Raw genomic sequence first — 19,686 nt, forward strand, 5'->3', positions numbered from 1 at the left:
GCTAATTAGCCTTTGGTGTCAGCCATAATTTTACTGTGTCACGGAACCAAAAGATTGCAATACTTTGTGCATGAATCTTTTTAAAGACTAGTTGTAGCAATAAGATATAGTCAGCTAACTACAGTAAATGATATTCTTCATTGCAGCCAGTTAAAGCTCTGAGAACTCTAACAATAAATTAAAATCATGACAGAATGAACCAGCAGGACAGGATGTTATGAGTCATTTGTACGGCATAGACATGTAACAAAATGAAATGAATGCTACATAGACTATTATTTAAATTAATACAAACATCACTAAGATAATCTCATCACATGTAGTGCCATTTAACCTCATGTACTATCAACATTAAATGCACACAGTGAAATGAATGTAGTGGCTGACCTGCGGTCAGTGACAGAAGCCTGAAGGAACTGAACCAACTTCTCTGGGTCAGTTGTGTTGGCCCATGGAGCAGGCATCATCTGTCCGGGCCATAGGAAGGGCACCTCCAGGGCCATGGGGTGGTGGTAAAAGACCAGCACCTGATACTCCTTCTCCCACAGATACTGCAGAGTCACCTGGGGATGGAAGGAGAAGTGTGATCAGAGGAGCAGGAGGTTATGAAGGGAGAAATGATGAGAAGGGATAAAATAAGAAAAAGGTGATAAGGGTTGAAAACAATGGAAGGAACAATGTGACCTTTTTAAAACAATTTGGTGCATGATATTTTGTGTTTGATTAAATTCAATCATGATACAATTAAAAGTTCACTGACAACAGTGTATGACTGGCTGCGGAAGACTGTTACTATATTCCTCTTTATTCCGCTTTTCTAGCACTGGTTTGATTATGTAAAGACCAACCAGATACATTGACTAATGTTCTGTTAGGCCATCTTATTTACAAAAAGAATATGAAGTCACTGGTGTAGGGAGACCACATGATGTATGTCGCATAATGTGACGTTTTTGTATCGTAATATAGTGAACTTCAATATATTGTCCTATCCCTATTGAATAGTAAATACAAAAGAGCTCTGTCTTTGTTGTGACATTAGCTGTGCAGCCATGTCACACAAAACAAAAAAAAAACATTTTTTGAGTTTCTCTGAGATCTTATTATTTTACTTGAGCCCTTAAAACAAACAACTGCCAAAGAAGAGTGCTGCAGTGGAATAAGTTTGTACAGCAACAGGGAATGGACAAAATCTAATACCTGATTAAAGAAAACTAGTCATTTGTCTGCTCTAAAATTAAACATCACCCAGATGCCCCTACAACGCTGAGAAGTTCTAGTCACTATTGACCTTTTCCTCCTACATGTCTCCTTTACTCTCTACACTCCATCCTCACTCAGCAGCAGCACCTGATAGAAATCTATGATCTTAGAACGGTGATGCGTGGGAGTCGGTAAAGGGCTTATTAATTTTAAGGCTGACTAGTGTTCTTTCTTACAGATTCTTCACATACACCCTTTACTCAGGATAGTGGAATGTGGAAAAATGAACAGAGGAAGGCAGCAGAGAGACAAATCTGAGCAAAGAAGCAAACTTTTCTACTTAACTTAAATAAAAAGGGCATGTTATAATATAATATGATATAATAATAATAATTATTCTGCATCTCAAGTGATAAAAACACAGAAAATACCGTTGTGCAGGACTGAGAAAACAATATTTATCAAAAGCCTTTCAAGCGGACAAAGGTTGAGGCAGAATCTGCATGTGCAATAAATACTAGAAGGCACGTTATTGTTTTTAATCCTACTCCTTGTTAAATGCATTTGAATTTGACAGTACCTCCTGAGCAAAGACAACTGGGCAGAGTTTCTCTCCAAACACATCTTTCAACATGGTCACCAGTTTTTCATGGTGCAGGTTCTGTACGCCATAGAAGTGGTTGAAGTCCAGGAACGCGACCTCCCTGGCATGAGCTGACAGGAAAGTACTGATCTGCTCTAGACCTTCTCTGACCTACAAAACACAAATATAAACAATACACATGTTAATCATTTAATATTAAACCATGTTAATGTCATAATGATATTAAATGTAGACATGCAACCAACTGTTATGTACTTATAATCTCTGGAGGACCTTGTGTGATTAAACTCTCAGTCTGCACTCATGCATAAATATGCAGCTACATACACAGAAATGCACAAACATCACTTAGCAACCACAAGCATTGCTAAATATTCATCACATCAAAAACCATCAAAACTCAAAGCTCTGACCGTGGCACTGAAGAGCCCGTGGGCGAAGTACAGCTCGTTGTCAGGGTCGCGGGGCTTGGTGGAGATGCGCAGGTCAAAGAAGCGAATCCCAGCCTCCAGTTGGCTTGTGAAGTTCATAGTCTGTGTAGCTAACCACTTCCTCATTAGCTTCTTGGCCACTGTGCCAAAAACAGAAACAAAGTTCTGCACTGTCTCTGGCTGCTCGGGGCCGACTGGAGACGCCTCATCAATGTAAAAACTGAAGGAATCATGGGAACCTGAAGAGGACACAAACACAAGTTGCATGCAATTATTGACCCTTACCCTACATGTTTTATTTCTTTGGTGCAAGTAGGTCAGTGCGGGAAACAGCCCAGTGCCATAGCAACAACACTGACTATCTGAGTAACAGCATCTATGGTCAAAAGTCATGAGCTCTGACAACATGAAAAGAAGTAAGTCTGTGTTCACATACTGATATTTTTCACCCATCACATTTCTCAGTCAGAACAGAAAAAACAGTGTTGTGCTGTTGGTATTACATATTTCTTATATACTGTATCTCATGGTGTATATTTTTCATAGTAAATCCTCAAATACAATTGTTAGTTGGTGGGTTCAACCTAAAGTACTTTATACACCTCCAATTACTGTTTGTACTGTTTGTACAGTATGGTCCACTCTAGAATACATCAGCCAATTTGAAGTAGAATGTTCATTCTCCACCGTGGAAAGAGCAGCTTGACAAGAACATTCTCAACAAAAAGTCCCTCCAACACGCTGTTTCCAAAGCTTTCAGACACTTGTTGTGGCCTTCAACAGCTGAGAAAGTTCAGCTCTTATCAAAATATGGAACAACTGCAAATTAGACAGGCAGGTCAAGGGTGTGGTTATCCTCTTTAACAGATACATTTTTTGTTCTAGTGAATTTTAGATAGTAATTAAGTTTTGGACAAACCTGAAATTGGTCTGATCATCTTCCTACAAATACTGTATGTCTTCAAAATAAGCTCAATTAGTCTAGTTCTCAATACAAATTCTCAATGTAGAGCTTCAGACATGTGAAGCTTTTCCAAACCCATCACCTATTTTTCCACTGGTCCTTCACACTAACTCATGGGTAGAATGTTTTACTGCAGATCATTTTTTCCATCTTATGTATGTAACTCAGTTACTTCACTGGATATTATTTTATGTATCTTGACAAAACGTCAAAGCAAAACTTCTATCACAACTTCACCCACTGCCAAGGTGCATAGATGAGGAAAATCAAACAGAAGAGAGCAAAACTCTAGCAACACTCATGGTACTGTATGTTAAACAGTTTTATTGTGGGACCCATTTTTGGCCCCACAGTAAAGTTCTTAACAAAATTGAAGCTCAATTCCTGGTAGTCACTTTCTTATAAACTTTTGTTAACTTTATTTTAGACCAGCTTTTTTAAGTTCAAAAAAAGATCCTAGACATCTCATCATTTCTGAGAGGTTAGATAGTATCTTGCAGAGATGACAGATAATTAAAAGGTAGAGAAGAAAAAGGAACAATTTTCATCTTGGATGACTGCTGTTTCAGCCTGTCCTGACATATTTGAAGAACATCTAGCTACAAAAGCAAAACTACATAAACCCCTAACAGAGAAGTTTGCTGAACTGCTGCTTAGATTCAGATCATAAGAGAATCAAAAGCACATTTCAATTCACCGCCATTGTATCTCAGGTAGAAACAGCAGATAAAAGCTATATAAATAGATATCCACCACTGTCTGAGAGTGATTTAAGTGAACTGAGCTTGCTCACTCTGACCAATAGTCCCAAAATCTAAAAATGTCACTATCAATATCAATATATTTAAGATAACAAAAGGAAAGAAGTCCAGTCTTCACATATGAGAGATTGTATTCAGACCAAAAACAAAATAAAAGGTTTTAAAATCATCCCAATAGAAGTAATAGCACTGAACTGATTGTGAAAGCCTGCCAGTGTCTCAATGCCTTGAAACCAACCCAAGGTGAATTCTGTTAGTTAGGCCTGAAGGTTGTGTGTCCTTCCATGCCTCTTTGAGAGTTAGAAAAGTGTGTGTGCACACAGACAAAATTAGGCTGACACTAATTCTGGTATCTTCCCCTGCTCTCATCAGTACAATCAATTCTCATCCTCTTTTTGTCTCTTCATCACATCCCCTCACACTTCAACACAGACAAGCAGGCACCTCTCCTCCACCAAGACACAAAGTCCAAATTGACCTTCAGCTATCTAGACTCCAGCGCTAAGCCTTTGCAGCTGGTCCAGAGAATGACCATAAGCAGGGTAGACGGCTGAATCCTGGGGCAACATCACTACGAGATGAGCTGTACCAGCAGAGTCACAGTGTAGCAGAGTATGACCTTAACTAGTCACAAGAGCTGCTGTTGCTGCAGAGAATGATACAGTATCTCTTTGGCTCTGAAGGTTGTGGAGCAAAAATTATCACACAGTTATTTCCATCATCCACTAATCTATTATTTACTGCATATATTAAATATAAGACAGTGGTGAAAAACCCCACTTGCAGTTTCTTCAAGCCCAATGTAACGTCTTCAGTTTGCTTGTTTAGTCTGACGCCAACAGGCCCAAAATCCAAAGATGTTCATTTTAAGAGACTGGCTATTGATGACTAGATCTTTATTCTTTCAAAAATTGCAAAAAATTATTCAATTATCAAAATAGTTACAGATTTGCTGATTGTTTCAGCTCTGCTACAGACAACTACAGCAGCAGAGACAAACAATCTCATAAGAAAAATCAGCCTTGGATTAAACATTTTAAATGTGCACAACATTTGTAAGAAGCCGCTGTGCAGAGAAATAAGAACTACAATCCAACACAATGAAGTTTTTGTACCTGAGCTCTGAACATGATTAATTATTGTTCTAGTATGAAACATTTGCTCCATCTTTCTGCCAAGCCATGTCTCAACACATTCATACAAAAAGAGGAAACATTTTGAAATGAAATGTACAGACAACCAATTTTCATGCTCATATAAATTTGAACAAATAATTGTGCAATCTCCTTTTATTTTCATCCGCAGGAACTATAGCTCCACATTAGTCTGTATGGCATGTTTGCTAGGTTTTTATACTCTACTATATTTACCTGCTAGAAATGAGACAAAATGTAGTATGTATATACCAACTGTAGATATGGGGTGTGTATGTGCAATCAATGATCAGTTATCATGGAGCTTCAGTCCACATTTTACTGTTTCCCTTGTGGCATCAACCACAGTGAATTATTGTTATTATTATTTCATATCATTCATAGTAAGTATGCTTTAGTTTTATTTGATCACATAGTTTGAAAAGGTCATATTCCATCTTTTGGAATGAGAATAAATAACAGAATAATACAAATGAGTGCGAGGCTTTTTTAACCCCGGTGGGTCACTTGTAATGTCAGTGAGACCGTCTCAATGGCCGAACAGTGCAGCACTTTCTTAAGCACAGAATGCGAACTTTGGGCGCTTTTCTTCCCTGACATCAGCTACATAATCATGTCTGATACACACATGAAGAAGCTGATGTCCTGCTGGGGTGAAGAAAATGGAAAGAGAGAGAATATGCTGGTGCGCAAACGAGACACAGGTGAAGGCTGAAACAAGCTGAGACAATGATAACACAGCAATTCACTTAATGATGATGATAACTGCTACCTTAAAGAATTGACCTGCTTTTTCTGAGCCATTCTGACTGAATGAGAAGACCACTGGAGGTTTATGCCCTTTTTCATAACAAATCATTGCCTCACCATGCACTCTATCAACACCTATTTTAGAATGTTGAGGAGAGGAAAGGAATGTAGAGAAGTGAATGTAAAGGAAATGCAAAGTAACAGAGATGAGCTAAATGATACTAAAAGATAAAGATGAGTAGCAAACTCCCCATCCTCTCTCCTGTACACGACTCTATATAATTTTATAGAAAATCTTTGAGTGTTGCCACTTTGAATTTACTTTCTGTAGCCTTCTATTCTTCAAACTCCTGTCAAATTCACTCCATTCTTGCTTTGCCTCCTGCCTTGCTACTCTTTTCCATCTTGTTTGAGGGGGAGTGAGCACAAAACACAAACATTTCCGATGAGGCTGAATTATTTGACTTTTAGAACCAAGATAATTCTTCTACTGCTGCAAACTCAATTAACTGACAGTGGTGAGGCAAAGCAGCCTCAATTTCTGCATGATATTACTGAAGCAACTTGTAAAATTGAAGAGTTTCCAAATGTATTCAGATGGATAATTCATTTGAGTATGAGTTTACCACCAGGTCTTCCACATACTGGTGCAAAGATCAATATTTGTATAACCATTCTTAAAAAGGAATCTCAACGACAGCAGTTTGGTGTCAGAACAATTTTGAAGTCATGTTCTGCAAATAGGCAGAATGTGCACCTGGTCAAACACTGTGTCCTTTAGTTAAACTCAAGTCGAGCTAAACAGAAATTAAGGTAATTTGTGAGTCATGGTGGCATATCATTACAGAAAATAGCTGTACCATTCCCAGCTCTTTACCCATTTGCTTAATTTCTATGTTGTGCTGTTTTTTTTTAGTTTTTTTTTTACTCATTCTACCAGTTTATTTTCTCCTCCCATGTTAAAACAACATTTTTTTATCTTCTGTTTTTCACAGGCTTGTAGTTGACTTATTTCCTGCCTTTCAAACACCTCATTACAGTATCTATGTTTATCCTGGTATCTGATAACACTCACCCTCCTTATTCAAGGGCTTAAGTGGCAGGAGTAGGATCTAGTCGAGGGACTGATGGACAGATTTACAGCTCAATGTCCTGGGCCAGCCTTTTCATCTACCCCAAGGGAGGTGGCAAGACTGCAGACACATCTTCTGCAAATGATTTCTTTTATTGGCTGTGAAGACATCTTAACTTAAAACAGTTTTCTTCACCCTTTCCCCTGGCCACATGGATGCTGTTCATTTCTTACCTCTGCTAAAGCTTTGAGCTGTTACAGTCACGCATCAAAGACGTTGGCTTCCATGAGCCTTTTCATGCAAATGTGACACTTTAAGTTTTTAAGATGTAATATTTCAGAGTTAAAGTTACTTACAGTATCCAGTTCAAGGAATTGCCTGCTTTTATTGAAGTGACACAAAATGTATTTCTCATTGCAAATTAGCCCATGGCAGTGGATAGAACCTAGTGTTCAAATTTAAGATGAATGCTACATTTTTCCTGATACAGTTTAAATTTACAGCGCTTTTTCAAACATCTTATCAACCCTATGTAAACGAGCTACGTCAACCACTGCACTGATCAATCTTGTGTATAAAAACACTGATGAAATCCATATGTGTAGTTTGAAATGGGTTTATGTGTTACAGGAGCTAGAACACATTTATAAATGTTGTAAGGAACCTCATCTGCCCCCTAGTGGCCAAACATCGATCAATTCCGCTTTAAAAAGATCAGGATTATCACCTATCCAAAACCAATAAACAGGGAAGAACCAATTAAAACAATAATGATGATGATTACATTGTGAGATGAATGTATTTGTCATTGGGATGTAATTATGTGAGTTTTGTTTACACCTGTAGGAAGGAGAGACGTGCTCATTTCAATCAGCATCCATAACAGAGACAAACAAAATCCAATTTAATTACACTGGCTGTGAAATTCTGACAGTTATGCACTGTCCTCCAGTAAAGCTCGTTTCATGGTGACAGAATCACAGAGAAACAGATTCACAGTATCTCTGGCAGCACACCTCTGCTGACCAGTCTGCAGCACTCACCTAGCAGATCTAACAATAGCCACAGAAAAATAGCACACCATGTCTTACAATGATCAGCTTGTGGAAAGGAAAATGGCAACTATTCCCTCCCTCTCTCCCTTTAATGACCTTCATCTTTAATCTGCTACCACGTCCTCTTCCCTTCCTCTCCTGCTCATCCATTCCTCAATTAGCTATAAAGTAGATTTGGTGCAGGTCATCTGACTCGTAGATTCAATAGGCCAGGAAAGTGTGAGGCATGTGGGGCCAACACCGAGAGCTGATTCATGTTGGAAAGCATCCACACAAACAAGTTGGTTCTGACTAGCAGAAGACAGGCTGCATCGTGCTCATGAAAATGTATTATTTTAATAAAATATATAATTAAATTGCAATGTGCTTGGCTGTTGTGCTGTATCATGAGTCACAGCATAATAAACAACTCTATAACTCTAAATAAACTAAACTCAATAGTTACAGTACTGTGCAAATGTCTTAGGCCACCATTAGCTTTGCTGTTTTAGCAAGGTTGTAATGAAAATTTTGATTTATTTCTCAGTCTCTTTATTAAGATACAACTAGAAAATATAAGAAATATGTACACAAAATTATCAGGACAAAATGGCTTCTACAGTCAAAAGTCAGTATTTCGTGTGACCTCCCTTTATACTTAACTTGCTTGAATTCTTTTAGGGAGACCATCTTGAAACCATGACAGACCCTCCACCGGGTTTCACTGAAGGCTTCAGGCTCTCATTCTTCCACCTCTCTGCAACTCTTCTTGTCACATACTGTCAGCAATTGGACCCAACAATTTCACTCTTTTCCACTGACCTTTGCTAAAACTTTTATGAGGTTTTGCATATCTCAGCCTTTTCTCCCATCAATAAGAAACACTGAGTAACTTATCAGATTTTGACAGTTTTCTTGGTCTTCCCTGGCCTCTCCGGATTCTTCATATTTCCTTAGAACAGCTTGAATACCATATCTTGGGTATCTGGAATGTATGCTGATATTTGTGTCTCTAATACTGTGTACATATTTCCTATATTTCTAGGAAAAGGATGTGTATTCACAGTTCTACTTTATGGACAAAATTTTGTCAGGTTTCACAACAACTTTGGGTCAGCTCTCCTCTGGGTGACAAATGATTTGTTGGTATCTGTGGATTCATCGTCATCCAGTTTTTAATCAGATGAACCTCTCTGCCACTTTTTTTCTCCTGGATTGCCTCAACCATTCTGATGACATTTAGGATCAGGCTTTCCAGTGCTTTACTTCTTTCCCGTACCTGCAAAACTGAGCCCTTTGTGGTGTACCACAAGGTTCGATTTTAGTCCCATCCCAGTTTATTCTCACGACATATGCTTCCAGTGGAATCTTTTTTTTTTTTCTTTTTAGAAAGGCTAACATTTTTTCCAGGTCACAGTGAGAATATGTAGCTGTACATCTCCTAGAAATCTATTGTTTTAAAACCCCTCTTCATCATCTTAAATTTCAAATGCAAAATAAATAAAAACAGTCTATACCTTAACAGATGCAGAGAAGTAGTTGTGATGTATAACCTTTCTAATTCCAGTAGTGTCCTTAGAGAATATTTTTCCACCTTAGGACTTTGTCATTTAGGTTTTAATGTACATGCTTTTATCTCGGCCTATTGATTACTGTAACTCTCTGTCTTTGGGAGTCAGTCAGTTAGGCTCGTCTTGCCTGCAGCTTGACAAAAATGCAACAAGTCTCAAGAAGAGAGATCTCCCTGCCTCCCTGTACTGCCATCTCTTCATTGGTAAACAACTGAATTAAGGAATTAATTTTTTTTAAAGCACTGCAACAATAGGCATCATCTCTACTTCCAAATGCTTTTCACCAGTATTTTCAGTCTATTCTAAATGGCCAGTAAAATTCCAACTATGATTCAGCATATCAAATTGTTGACTAACAGCTTATCCCTCACTATCAGGACTTTTTATCTCATTTCTCCAAGTGCCAACATATGTATACTTTTAGGGATTGGTTTTTGTTTTTTACTTGTTCTTTTTATGTTATTAATAAAGCTAACATTTCATGAAAGCCCTGTAATGTAATTTAATTTTCAGTCTCAGCATGAAAAGGTTATCTGTATATTACATTTTGTATATACTATGTGAAAGTCAATACTATACCTTTGTTTCACCATGACTGCCACCACCTTAGTGCACATGATATCATTCAGTCTATTGTAGTCTTAACCTTAAAATAAGTCTGTAATTTGAAAATGTATCTTTTTTTAATGTCTTACAATGGTTACACCTGAGAAACACCTACACTATGCTACTTTGACAATCTACAATGTATAGCAATATACCATATTTTCCTGTTCTACACAAATCATTTGGCTGCATTAGCTTTATCAATCAATTATGTGAAATATGACAAATAGATTCCATCATAAAAATCTGATATTAAGTCTTCTCTGTTGCCATTAACCCTTTAAATAAATCCATTGCCAATCATATAGAAGATTAGATATACTAATGAGTACAGCTGTGCAGTGCTGGCAACGCAGACACAGTGGGGACTGTTAAGCTTTTTGGCAACAGCGGAGTACAGTGCCATCATATCACCCCACATGGTAGAGTATACCAAATAGCCAAAACACTTTGGCCTGGATTCAGGCTGTGTCAGCTGGTGAATTATTTCTTTTCTGAGAAGTAACTAACATAACTGTGTTACAGGCGGCAGTTGGACATTGAGCAGGAATTTAACGTTGTGAATATTACGCCAGCTACAAGGATAAATTTAATTTGTGGGGGAAGTGTCTCTTTTGTTTCTTGTCTGTCCCGGTTTTATTCATTCTTGAACAAAGACAGCAATGCTGCTTTCTAAAGGATGTGATATGAGACACACTTCTGAAAAAAAAAAAATCATACATAATTTCAAATAATAACAGCTGTTGCTAAAGAAGCGATCATAAAAGCTCGTAGATTATGGAATTTATCTTGATAAACATTATGCCAAATGTGTTCACACAAAGACAGGAACAGAGCAAAGACTCTGTGGATGTTTACAGAATCTGTATCCAAATGGAGGATACATTGAGAGCAGCTGAGCTGTATTGCTGCAGGGCCAATAACAAATAATGATACCTAATTAATTGGGACAAAGCATGATTCCATGCTGCCTTGGCATGCGTGAACAATGGTGTAACACAGCATGTGTCACGTGAGTCAGCAAAATTACATGCATGAGGTAATACAGGCCTTCTGTTTTTCAGTCAGTATATGAATACATCTATGATGAACCGCCCGTCTTACATCCTTAAGAGCTGTGGTCAGTGCTGGTAATATGCCACGCCTTATTGGACATTGAGCACCAAGCCATCTGCATCTGAAATGTCATCATGCCAGCCCTATACACAGCAGGTATCTACAGTTCAACAGCTAGAAAGGGATGGGGAGAGAGAAAATAGAAGAGTTTGTCCTCCACAAAGAGGGAAGTGCAATGGATTAGAAATGCAATAAAATAAACAATGAAAGCGATCTGTGTGGGTGTGTGATAATCACTGGCAGCACATATGGAATTAACTGGCTGCTAATAAGCCAGTCCATCAGTCCGATCAGTGCAAGGCTTTAAAATCAGTATTTCCACTTTGAATGGAGTTTAAGGAGATCTGCACACTGATTGGCTAAAGGTCCACCAGCTCATTTTCAATGGGCGCTGTGATCATGCGAGTGTACAGACTGAACACATCCCTCTGCCTGTCTCTTCCCCTCCATGGCCACCACCCCAGTTCAAATACCAAAAGTCCTACACCAAACAGCGGAGCATGCTTCATCTGCAGCCTATATTCAGGATCTCCAAAGAGGCTTTGGCGGCTTTTTATTTTCCCCTCAGACATTCTCATCGTTTGGATTATTAGATTCTGAAGCACTATATTACCTGGGTGTTATTTGTAACCTTCAGACAGCGGACCATGACATGAAAAAATGCTTAACTGTTCTAAATACAAGACACTTCTTAGGTTGCGCAACAGGTCTTACCCTTTGTTCTACAGAGGTACAATGAAATTTAAGGCGCAGGAGTTGCACTGGATGCAAAGTAAAACATCAAAGTTTGCAAAGCAGTAAATACGTTGAATGTTAAATCACACAGAATATTAATTAGTTTGTCATCTACTAGAATAGCTCCATGCAATGGGCACAAACAAAACAGATGGGCATGCTGCTCCTCACCCATTTACGCTGGGGCAACGTAAAGAAACACCTACCGGGAATCGCCAGGTTGGTGAGCGGGGTTGTGTGCATGCTCTGTGGTAAACTTGCCATCCAGTCTGCGAACCGCAGGTCGCTTCTCCCGTGAGACGAAGCCATGCTGCCACCGTGCACAACGCTCCGTTCTTCCGGACCGGTCCCTGCGCCAACCTGGAGTGCGCTTTCCCTCGCTCTTTCTCTCCACACACGCTCGTACACACATATACACACATACACACACACCCTCTCTCTCTCTCTCTTTCACAAACACACACCAGCGCGACGAGAGGCAGTCCACACCCCCAAGAGCGGTACAAATCGGCGGAGAGCACAATTATGAAAATGCGGTCGCACTGATCCAAATATGGCAACATTCGATAGGTGGATTTCTAAAACAAGTAATATCATTCTATTTAAGATATATTTCAGTTTTCAGTCGCCTAATCTGGCACAATACCAATATTAGCCTCATGAATAATTCATGGTTTTACCATTTATTACACATAACGAAATGAGTCAACCCATTATTCTTATTCTCATAACGCTTTAGACATGGCGACCAGACAAACACCTACCAATTAATGGCTCTTTGTTAAACGTGAGGTTTTGGAACAACATAGTTTGATGGGGCTATATCAAAGCCCATGTGTATTTATGTAGAGAAATTAGAGGCTGGCTAAAAACAGTGAATACCAAGGTTTCATACCTAATTCCAAGCTATGCCAGTGATTCATTATCACTGAAATTAATGACAGTAACAATTAATAACTGGCATATTCACTGTGGTGATAACCAGCTAACTGGCAACCTTAACATGAGTCATTCAAAAATTAGGTCACAATGGCATATATCTCAAAATCTGCAGGTTTGACAAGGTATGCATCCTGATGTTTGGCTGAACATTACAGTACACATACCTTTCTCCACAGGATCCATTTCAAACCTGCATCCAGTGGCATCCTATGATGAAGGCAAACTAGGTGACTGTCTACAGCCTCACTAAGCTTTGTTTTTGTCCATTTCCCACTTGGTTGTGTTTATGTAATCATGTTTCATGAGATGTGCCACTGGAAGAAGGGCTGATCTGATTAAACCACTGGGGACACACAAAATCAATATTGACATAACCACTGCACAATCAGAAATCACTTTCAATGCTGTCCCCAAATACTTCTAAATTATATACTCTATGTCAGGGCAATACATATATCACTGTGGTTTAACAGTGATTACCTTTAGTTAGATGCAACACACTGATTTAAGGCTAAAGCCAGCCCTGCTTGCATCACATTTAAGAGAATAGCGTAAGCAGTGAAACCCAAAGAACAACAGGCATTAACTTATCTAATATAAATGAAAGGGTGCATAAACAGAACAATATTGCCTTAAATATTTAGGTTTGGTAACTCACTAAGTCAAATAGCTAGACATGATACATTCACTGTCACTGTAGCTGCTATTTCAGAGGTTATCAAACCTGGTAAGTTTGATTAAGTTGCCATCAAAGAGTTGAATTAGCCCAGACTATTCAGTTTTCCAAGTAGCTTGTCATGAACCCGAGTGTCCAAAAAGCCACTGCCTTCACACTCTTCAGTGTGGTGGCGCTACAGCTGTGTGACCTCGTTACCTTACCACCTACTGTACCGATTTACAATTAATGTTAAAAACTGTGCTCATATGCTGCTCATGTTCAATTTGTTCCTGTTAAGATTCTTAAATTAATTTGTCGATACCTACAAATTACAAAAAGGTCACAAAGTTTGTTTATATAGAGTATCACTTTGGTTTTACTCATCAAGGGATGTGCTGAATTAATATAAAAAGCTATCGGCACTCAGCCATTTTCTTCCATTTTTTTCTGCTTGATCATCCACCCCAGCTGATCTCCTTGAACTCAAAAGCCCACAGGCTGAATTCTCCAGTTGTGTAACAGTCCTCAGGTAATGTCGGCGCCTCTCTACTCAAGTGGAGTAAGCCCACCATCCATATATAGTAAGCTCTAACCTGTGGTGTCAGAACCCATCAGTCTCAAAGCAGTCATTCGCTTTCAGTTGGGTGATTTGATGAGCTTAATAATTTGCCTACTGTTGTTGTGTTTTAGACTCTGGAAATCATGAGATTTAGACAAAACATAATTCCACTTGTTCTACTCAGCACACAAGGTTGTATTTTATTTTAATACAGAGGTTGGTGAAGTGGAAATGTACAAGTAAAAGCTGTTAAGGTTGAAATGTCTGGCATGCTCAAAGTGGCGGTTGACATAGTTCAGCAAACAGCTTGACAGTGCAGCAGAGGTGATTATCACAAACATGACCCTTACTGCTATCCTTCATCCTTCATTTTCCAAATGGAGAAAAACGGTCACCTGCATGTCCACATTCACTTATGCATAATCCAAGGACGTTTCATTTAACTGGGACACAATGTTTAAACAACTAAATACTGTACACACTCCTTTATGTACTAAATTAGGAATCACCTGACCTACAGCATTAATTTCCTGAATTCATTACATTTAAGCTTTCTGTATCCTGTTACAGTAGTTTACTGATCTTAGTCTCTTGAATCATATTAACCAGGTATTCATTAATTACTGCATCATTTTTTCATAGCGCTGTTAGCTGCATTTTTTTTAGGGTACTTATAAGAAATAACCCCAGTTTGTAGTTTAAGATCGGATGGCTCTGTAAAAGCTCCACAAACATTAGTAAAAATGAACAGTTTAACAGTATCTAGCTGGCAACACTGTAAAGTTCCCTAATCAGCCTAGATCATAAAAACAAAGCAAGCATTTTTTCCCCTGTGAACCCTACTCAGTTCATAATAATGGGGACTAAACCTTTCTGTTATTTGTATGCTGATTACCAGGGAACTAAACTGAACATCTCTATTTCATAAACTTATCTGACCGATCTCAGGTGGTTAAATTACCAGCTACTTATCACAACAGAAATGAAGTGACACAAACCAGAAAGACAACTCAGATGCAGTGTGAGCTCTTCTAGATTTGCTGCATGGTCCTCAGATTGGGACACACCTAGAAGACACCACATTGGACACAAGGGGGAAAAAAAAGGATGCAATCTGGTTAGGATCCGTGAAATTAGAAACTGATATACAATTTTGATAACAAAACTGCTAAGTTACTCACCTCAAAATCGGTGCCAGTGCATGCCTTGATATCTTCCGGAGTGAGCCCCTCCCATACTTCTATCAGAGTCAGACCTTTTGTCTTATCTGCATCAAACACAGCCTGGTAGATAGAAAGGGCAGAATGAGAGGGAGAAGGAAAGAAAGAGGGATGTTTAGAGTGAAAGCAAGAGATGGGGGTGGGTGACAAGATGCAGAGACAAAATGGTTGATGGTTATTTATCAATGATGTTGACATGTTTAAAAATAGCACAGTGAGTTACTGTAGTTAATCTGGTCATTTATATCAGTGTCATCACACTTCTCATTTGTGCACGTGCACTGTGAGGAGTTTGTGTGAATATACACACATTAACAAGTGAAAAGTGATAGATCTGCCTCTAAGCTTACACACACACACTCAGTTTATGTTTCGTAGTCCATGGGGACTTGACATTGACTTGCATGCATTTCCTGTAGACTAACCCTAACCTTAACCAGAACCACTACTTGCCTAACCCTAACCCTGACCCTAACCTTAACCTAACCCTAAACCATGTTGCCACCCTAAAATTCAATTTCTTGCCCATGGGGACCTCAATTTAGGTCCCCACCGTGAAATGGGTCCTCATGAGTTGGTATGGAGTCAGGAAGAAGTCTCCACGTAGCAGGAAAAACACGTCCACACAGACACACACACACACACACACACATTACTGCATGCACAAAACAGTGTGCACAATTCATAAATGATGGCCCTGGAGATTTTACAATCCAAGTGTAATGAAATACTTGACAGTACAGTATATGGCCAAAAGCATCGGCCCTGTAGAAGAAAGATGGAAACCTTCTGTAAATTATCATAAAGAATCCTGCCAGACCCAAACAAGTACCATTAAAAAAAAGAAGTAATGTTCTGTCTCCTGAAGAGTAGCAACAAAAGAGAAAATCAATCTGACACACTAATGCTTGTTAAGTATCTTCAGGCAACAGACGTTCTTTTATGAGCCAAAATAATTCTTCTTCTTCTGTGAATGCCATTTCTATGATGGTCTGAGAGTAATATAGTTTGTTCTGCACAGAGTATCATCTTGTCTCAAACACTATTTTGGTTTTAGCTTCTCGTCTTGCTTGGATTCATGAACCTTTAGTGAATAATGATCCTCGATACTGCAACGCACTCTTCGTACTCGTCGTTTCCTACATGATTGCTGACTGGTTAAAGACTGGGAATGATTTTCAGCCTAAACATTAGGTATGTCTTTACAACACTACAACATACTTTAGAGCAGGGAGTCCCTGTCATACAGAGGCCTAGGCGCACTACGCAAGTGTTTTTGTGGAGCACCTTAAGCTAAGTGAACATAAAATAGCCATTAGGCATCATATCAGAATGAATGTACATTAAAAACAGCAAGGAAAATTCTATGTGGTGACAAAAACAAAACACAAACAAAAAAAACTAAATAAAGACAGGACAGGCACACTCAGCTGAGCCGGGTCCTGTGGCTTGTCTTAGCAGGGACTGATAGGCCAAAGTCACAATCACATCCAGTCAAAGCCTGTCAGGACTCTCAGCTCATTAGAACCACACACACACAGTGACAGAGCAGGAGGCAGATATCTCACTCCAATATAGCAAGACAGATGGAATGTCACAATGAACAAAGGCCTATGGGTAACACTGACACTGACATACATCCTCAATTTTGACATGTGTCATGAGAGATTAAGGAAAATTAAAGACCTGCCCAAATGCGCCAGAAGTGGTCAATATAGGTGTAATAACAGTATGCAGATATGGCAGGCGATGTATGTCATATGAGCTCAGTTTGACGCACTCTGCTTTAAAATGCACAGAGCATTGACACAAAATAGTCTGGGTAAGTATATTTTAATGCAATGAACTACTGACAGACCTAATTTACTACTGGGAATAAAACAAAAAACGGTTTCCATTTGCAAAGTAGCCTTTTGTTGTGAAACCTTTCTTTGGTCTTTAGTCACCACCATCATTAACTAGACTGACGCAAGTTAGTCATTAGGAAACTGTTAGTCTACCCCATGTGTTGTCTGATGAGAAGTGGGCTGAATGTCATGTAACAACAATAAGTCACCATCATTCAGCAAACTTCATGCTTCAGATAAATGGTACTGGAAACCATCATTTTGCTCTCTAACAAATAAACTTCAAAAATCTATCCTGCATCCTGTCAATGCATTATAGCAATTAGGAGGAGCTGGTTTTGAGATGTGTTCAGACAAAAACACACAGTAGGACCATAAAAGAATTTCAAATTGGCTGCTGGAATAATAATTGCTGTCACTGGAATTGCTGTCATTATGGAAAATGCCACAGGTAACAGTTTCCTGGGCCTATTATGATGACTGAATAATTCAGGAGTCGTTCTGCTTCATCTGGGAGTAACACAGGCAATTGGTTTTTGTTTTTTTTACTTTATCTTTGAAACCTGGAAAAAGAAAATCACTTAACTGTTGAGGAGAAAATACCAAGAGAATTATTGTGTAGATCTTTGTCATAGCAAAAATTCAACCCACGAGGGGTTAAAAAAGTGATTTTTATTACTGCACACATGATGAACACAAACACACTCCATCATGTCAGTGAGAAGTGTAATAAAACAAGCCTGTGAACAGTGGAACTGTGGCTAAAAGAAAGAAATGATAACATGGTGCATGACATGGTCCAACCATATAGTGAAGCAGCAGAGACACTGCCTAAGGCCACAGGTGACCTACTAACCCGGGTGTCAAAATCATGGCAACACCATTTAAAACAACATTTGAATCACCATCCCTCCTAGCCACTGCAATCCAAGGAGTATGCTTTGTTTTTGAAAATATACTGTCTATGTCAGCATCTGTACATGTGTCTGTGTGCTGGGAAAATAATGCTTTTTTAAACAAGTTTGGAAGGACACATATTGGACCAGAGATTTTAATCATGCAAAGACAGCAACCAGTAGAAAACACATTTAGGATAAACATTATCAGGCTTGCTCATGCACCCAGCATTGCCACAAACACATACTATACACCTAGTGAAAATAATACTGGCTGTTCTTGTAGATGATGATGATGGGCGGTTTTTGTCAGTGGTTAGATATCTGATCAACACTGTGTTCAACACTGTCATTATTATTCAACAGGAAAGGTTCAATATTTGTTGAATCCAATTTGAATAATTCTTTCCACTTAGGAATAATTCAAAACAGGATTGCTGGGGGAAAAAAAAGAAGTCAAATGTAAAGTCTGTGAATGTGTCACTGCCAGAACTTTTTTTGTGGACTATTTCATCTGTCTAAAAAAAAATTAACTCTTCTTTTCTAACTCATCATTAAGGTTTCTGAAAGGATAAAAACTGACAGTCACAAGTATAAAAGTCATAATTTGACTGTCTCACAAGTTGCCAGCTAACTATTCTAACTAATTCTTGAGCTGCTACACTGACATCCTCAGTCAAATCGCTATTTTATAGTTCTGCTGTTTAACACAACCAGCTAAACAAGTCAGTGACAACACCCTTAATGCACAGTTGGATATACTGTTTTTCAAAACCGTATTGAGAGCTGGAGGTGACAAAGTTGGCTTCTCAACATTGCTTCCTAGTATATGGTAAGTGCTTGGCAGCATCTGAGAGGCTGACAGTCACATGTCAGATTTTTTGAAAAGCTTGGTTTTCCCTGTCCAAATTACAAAGAGGGCATATCAGTCTCAAATGAAGAGTTTTCAAAATGCTTAGATTAAGGGACAGATAATGTCAGTTTGGTGTGGATGGAAGACCAAATGGAAATAAAAAACATGTTCATATTTATTCAAAAGCTTAACAGACTGAGTCAGAACAATGAAATAGAAGAGGACTTAAAGAGTAGAGGTAAGAAAAGTAGTAGGGAGGATGAGGAAGTGAGAAGAAACTTTGTGATTACAGAGATGAAGAAAATGAGAAACTGAGGTCAAATGAGGGAATGTAAGTATTCAAGTCAGTGTAAAGAAAGCAAAAGGTTGCAAATGTAATAACAGAAGACTATACTAATGGTCAGAGAAGGACTGAATGTGGCAGGAAATGAAAAGAATAAAGTAGAGAGGAGGTGGTACAAGTGCTAGCAAGGCATTAGAAAGAGCTTTAACCTTTATAAATGTTGACAGAAATCTGCTGGCTGTGAAATGTTGTGCAATCACAACAAAAGCCAGCCAAGCAGAAAAGAACAGAAGGGGGGTGGGGGTGAAAAAGGAAAAAACAGCCACGGACAGGTCATGTTTTCAATGAGCGAGTTCCAAAGGCAGAGACCAGTGGGAAGCAGGGAATTGACCAGAGTACACAAGGACACAAAAGATAAATTGGCAC

General features: G+C 38.8%; 2 protein-coding genes across 2 annotated transcripts in view; both read right to left on the reverse strand.

Moving 5' to 3' along the window:
- plcxd3 (phosphatidylinositol-specific phospholipase C, X domain containing 3) overlaps positions 1–12,456 on the reverse strand; it is a 16,861-nt gene extending 4,405 nt beyond the window's left edge. The window contains exons 1-4 of the mRNA XM_020593972.1: positions 12,209–12,456; positions 2,221–2,477; positions 1,784–1,957; positions 388–563 (exon numbers count right to left, since the gene is read on the reverse strand). Coding sequence (XP_020449628.1) covers positions 388–563; positions 1,784–1,957; positions 2,221–2,477; positions 12,209–12,311 — 710 coding nt within the window. The 5' untranslated portion in view covers positions 12,312–12,456. The remainder of the gene's footprint in view (positions 1–387; positions 564–1,783; positions 1,958–2,220; positions 2,478–12,208) is intronic.
- Positions 12,457–14,335: 1,879 nt separating this feature from the next.
- oxct1a (3-oxoacid CoA transferase 1a) overlaps positions 14,336–19,686 on the reverse strand; it is a 38,112-nt gene continuing 32,761 nt past the window's right edge. The window contains exons 16-17 of the mRNA XM_020593775.1: positions 15,343–15,444; positions 14,336–15,228 (exon numbers count right to left, since the gene is read on the reverse strand). Coding sequence (XP_020449431.1) covers positions 15,193–15,228; positions 15,343–15,444 — 138 coding nt within the window. The 3' untranslated portion in view covers positions 14,336–15,192. The remainder of the gene's footprint in view (positions 15,229–15,342; positions 15,445–19,686) is intronic.

The sequence above is a fragment of the Monopterus albus genome, unplaced genomic scaffold (assembly GCF_001952655.1).
Source record: "Monopterus albus unplaced genomic scaffold, M_albus_1.0 scaffold20.1, whole genome shotgun sequence".
Lineage (NCBI taxonomy): Eukaryota > Metazoa > Chordata > Actinopteri > Synbranchiformes > Synbranchidae > Monopterus > Monopterus albus.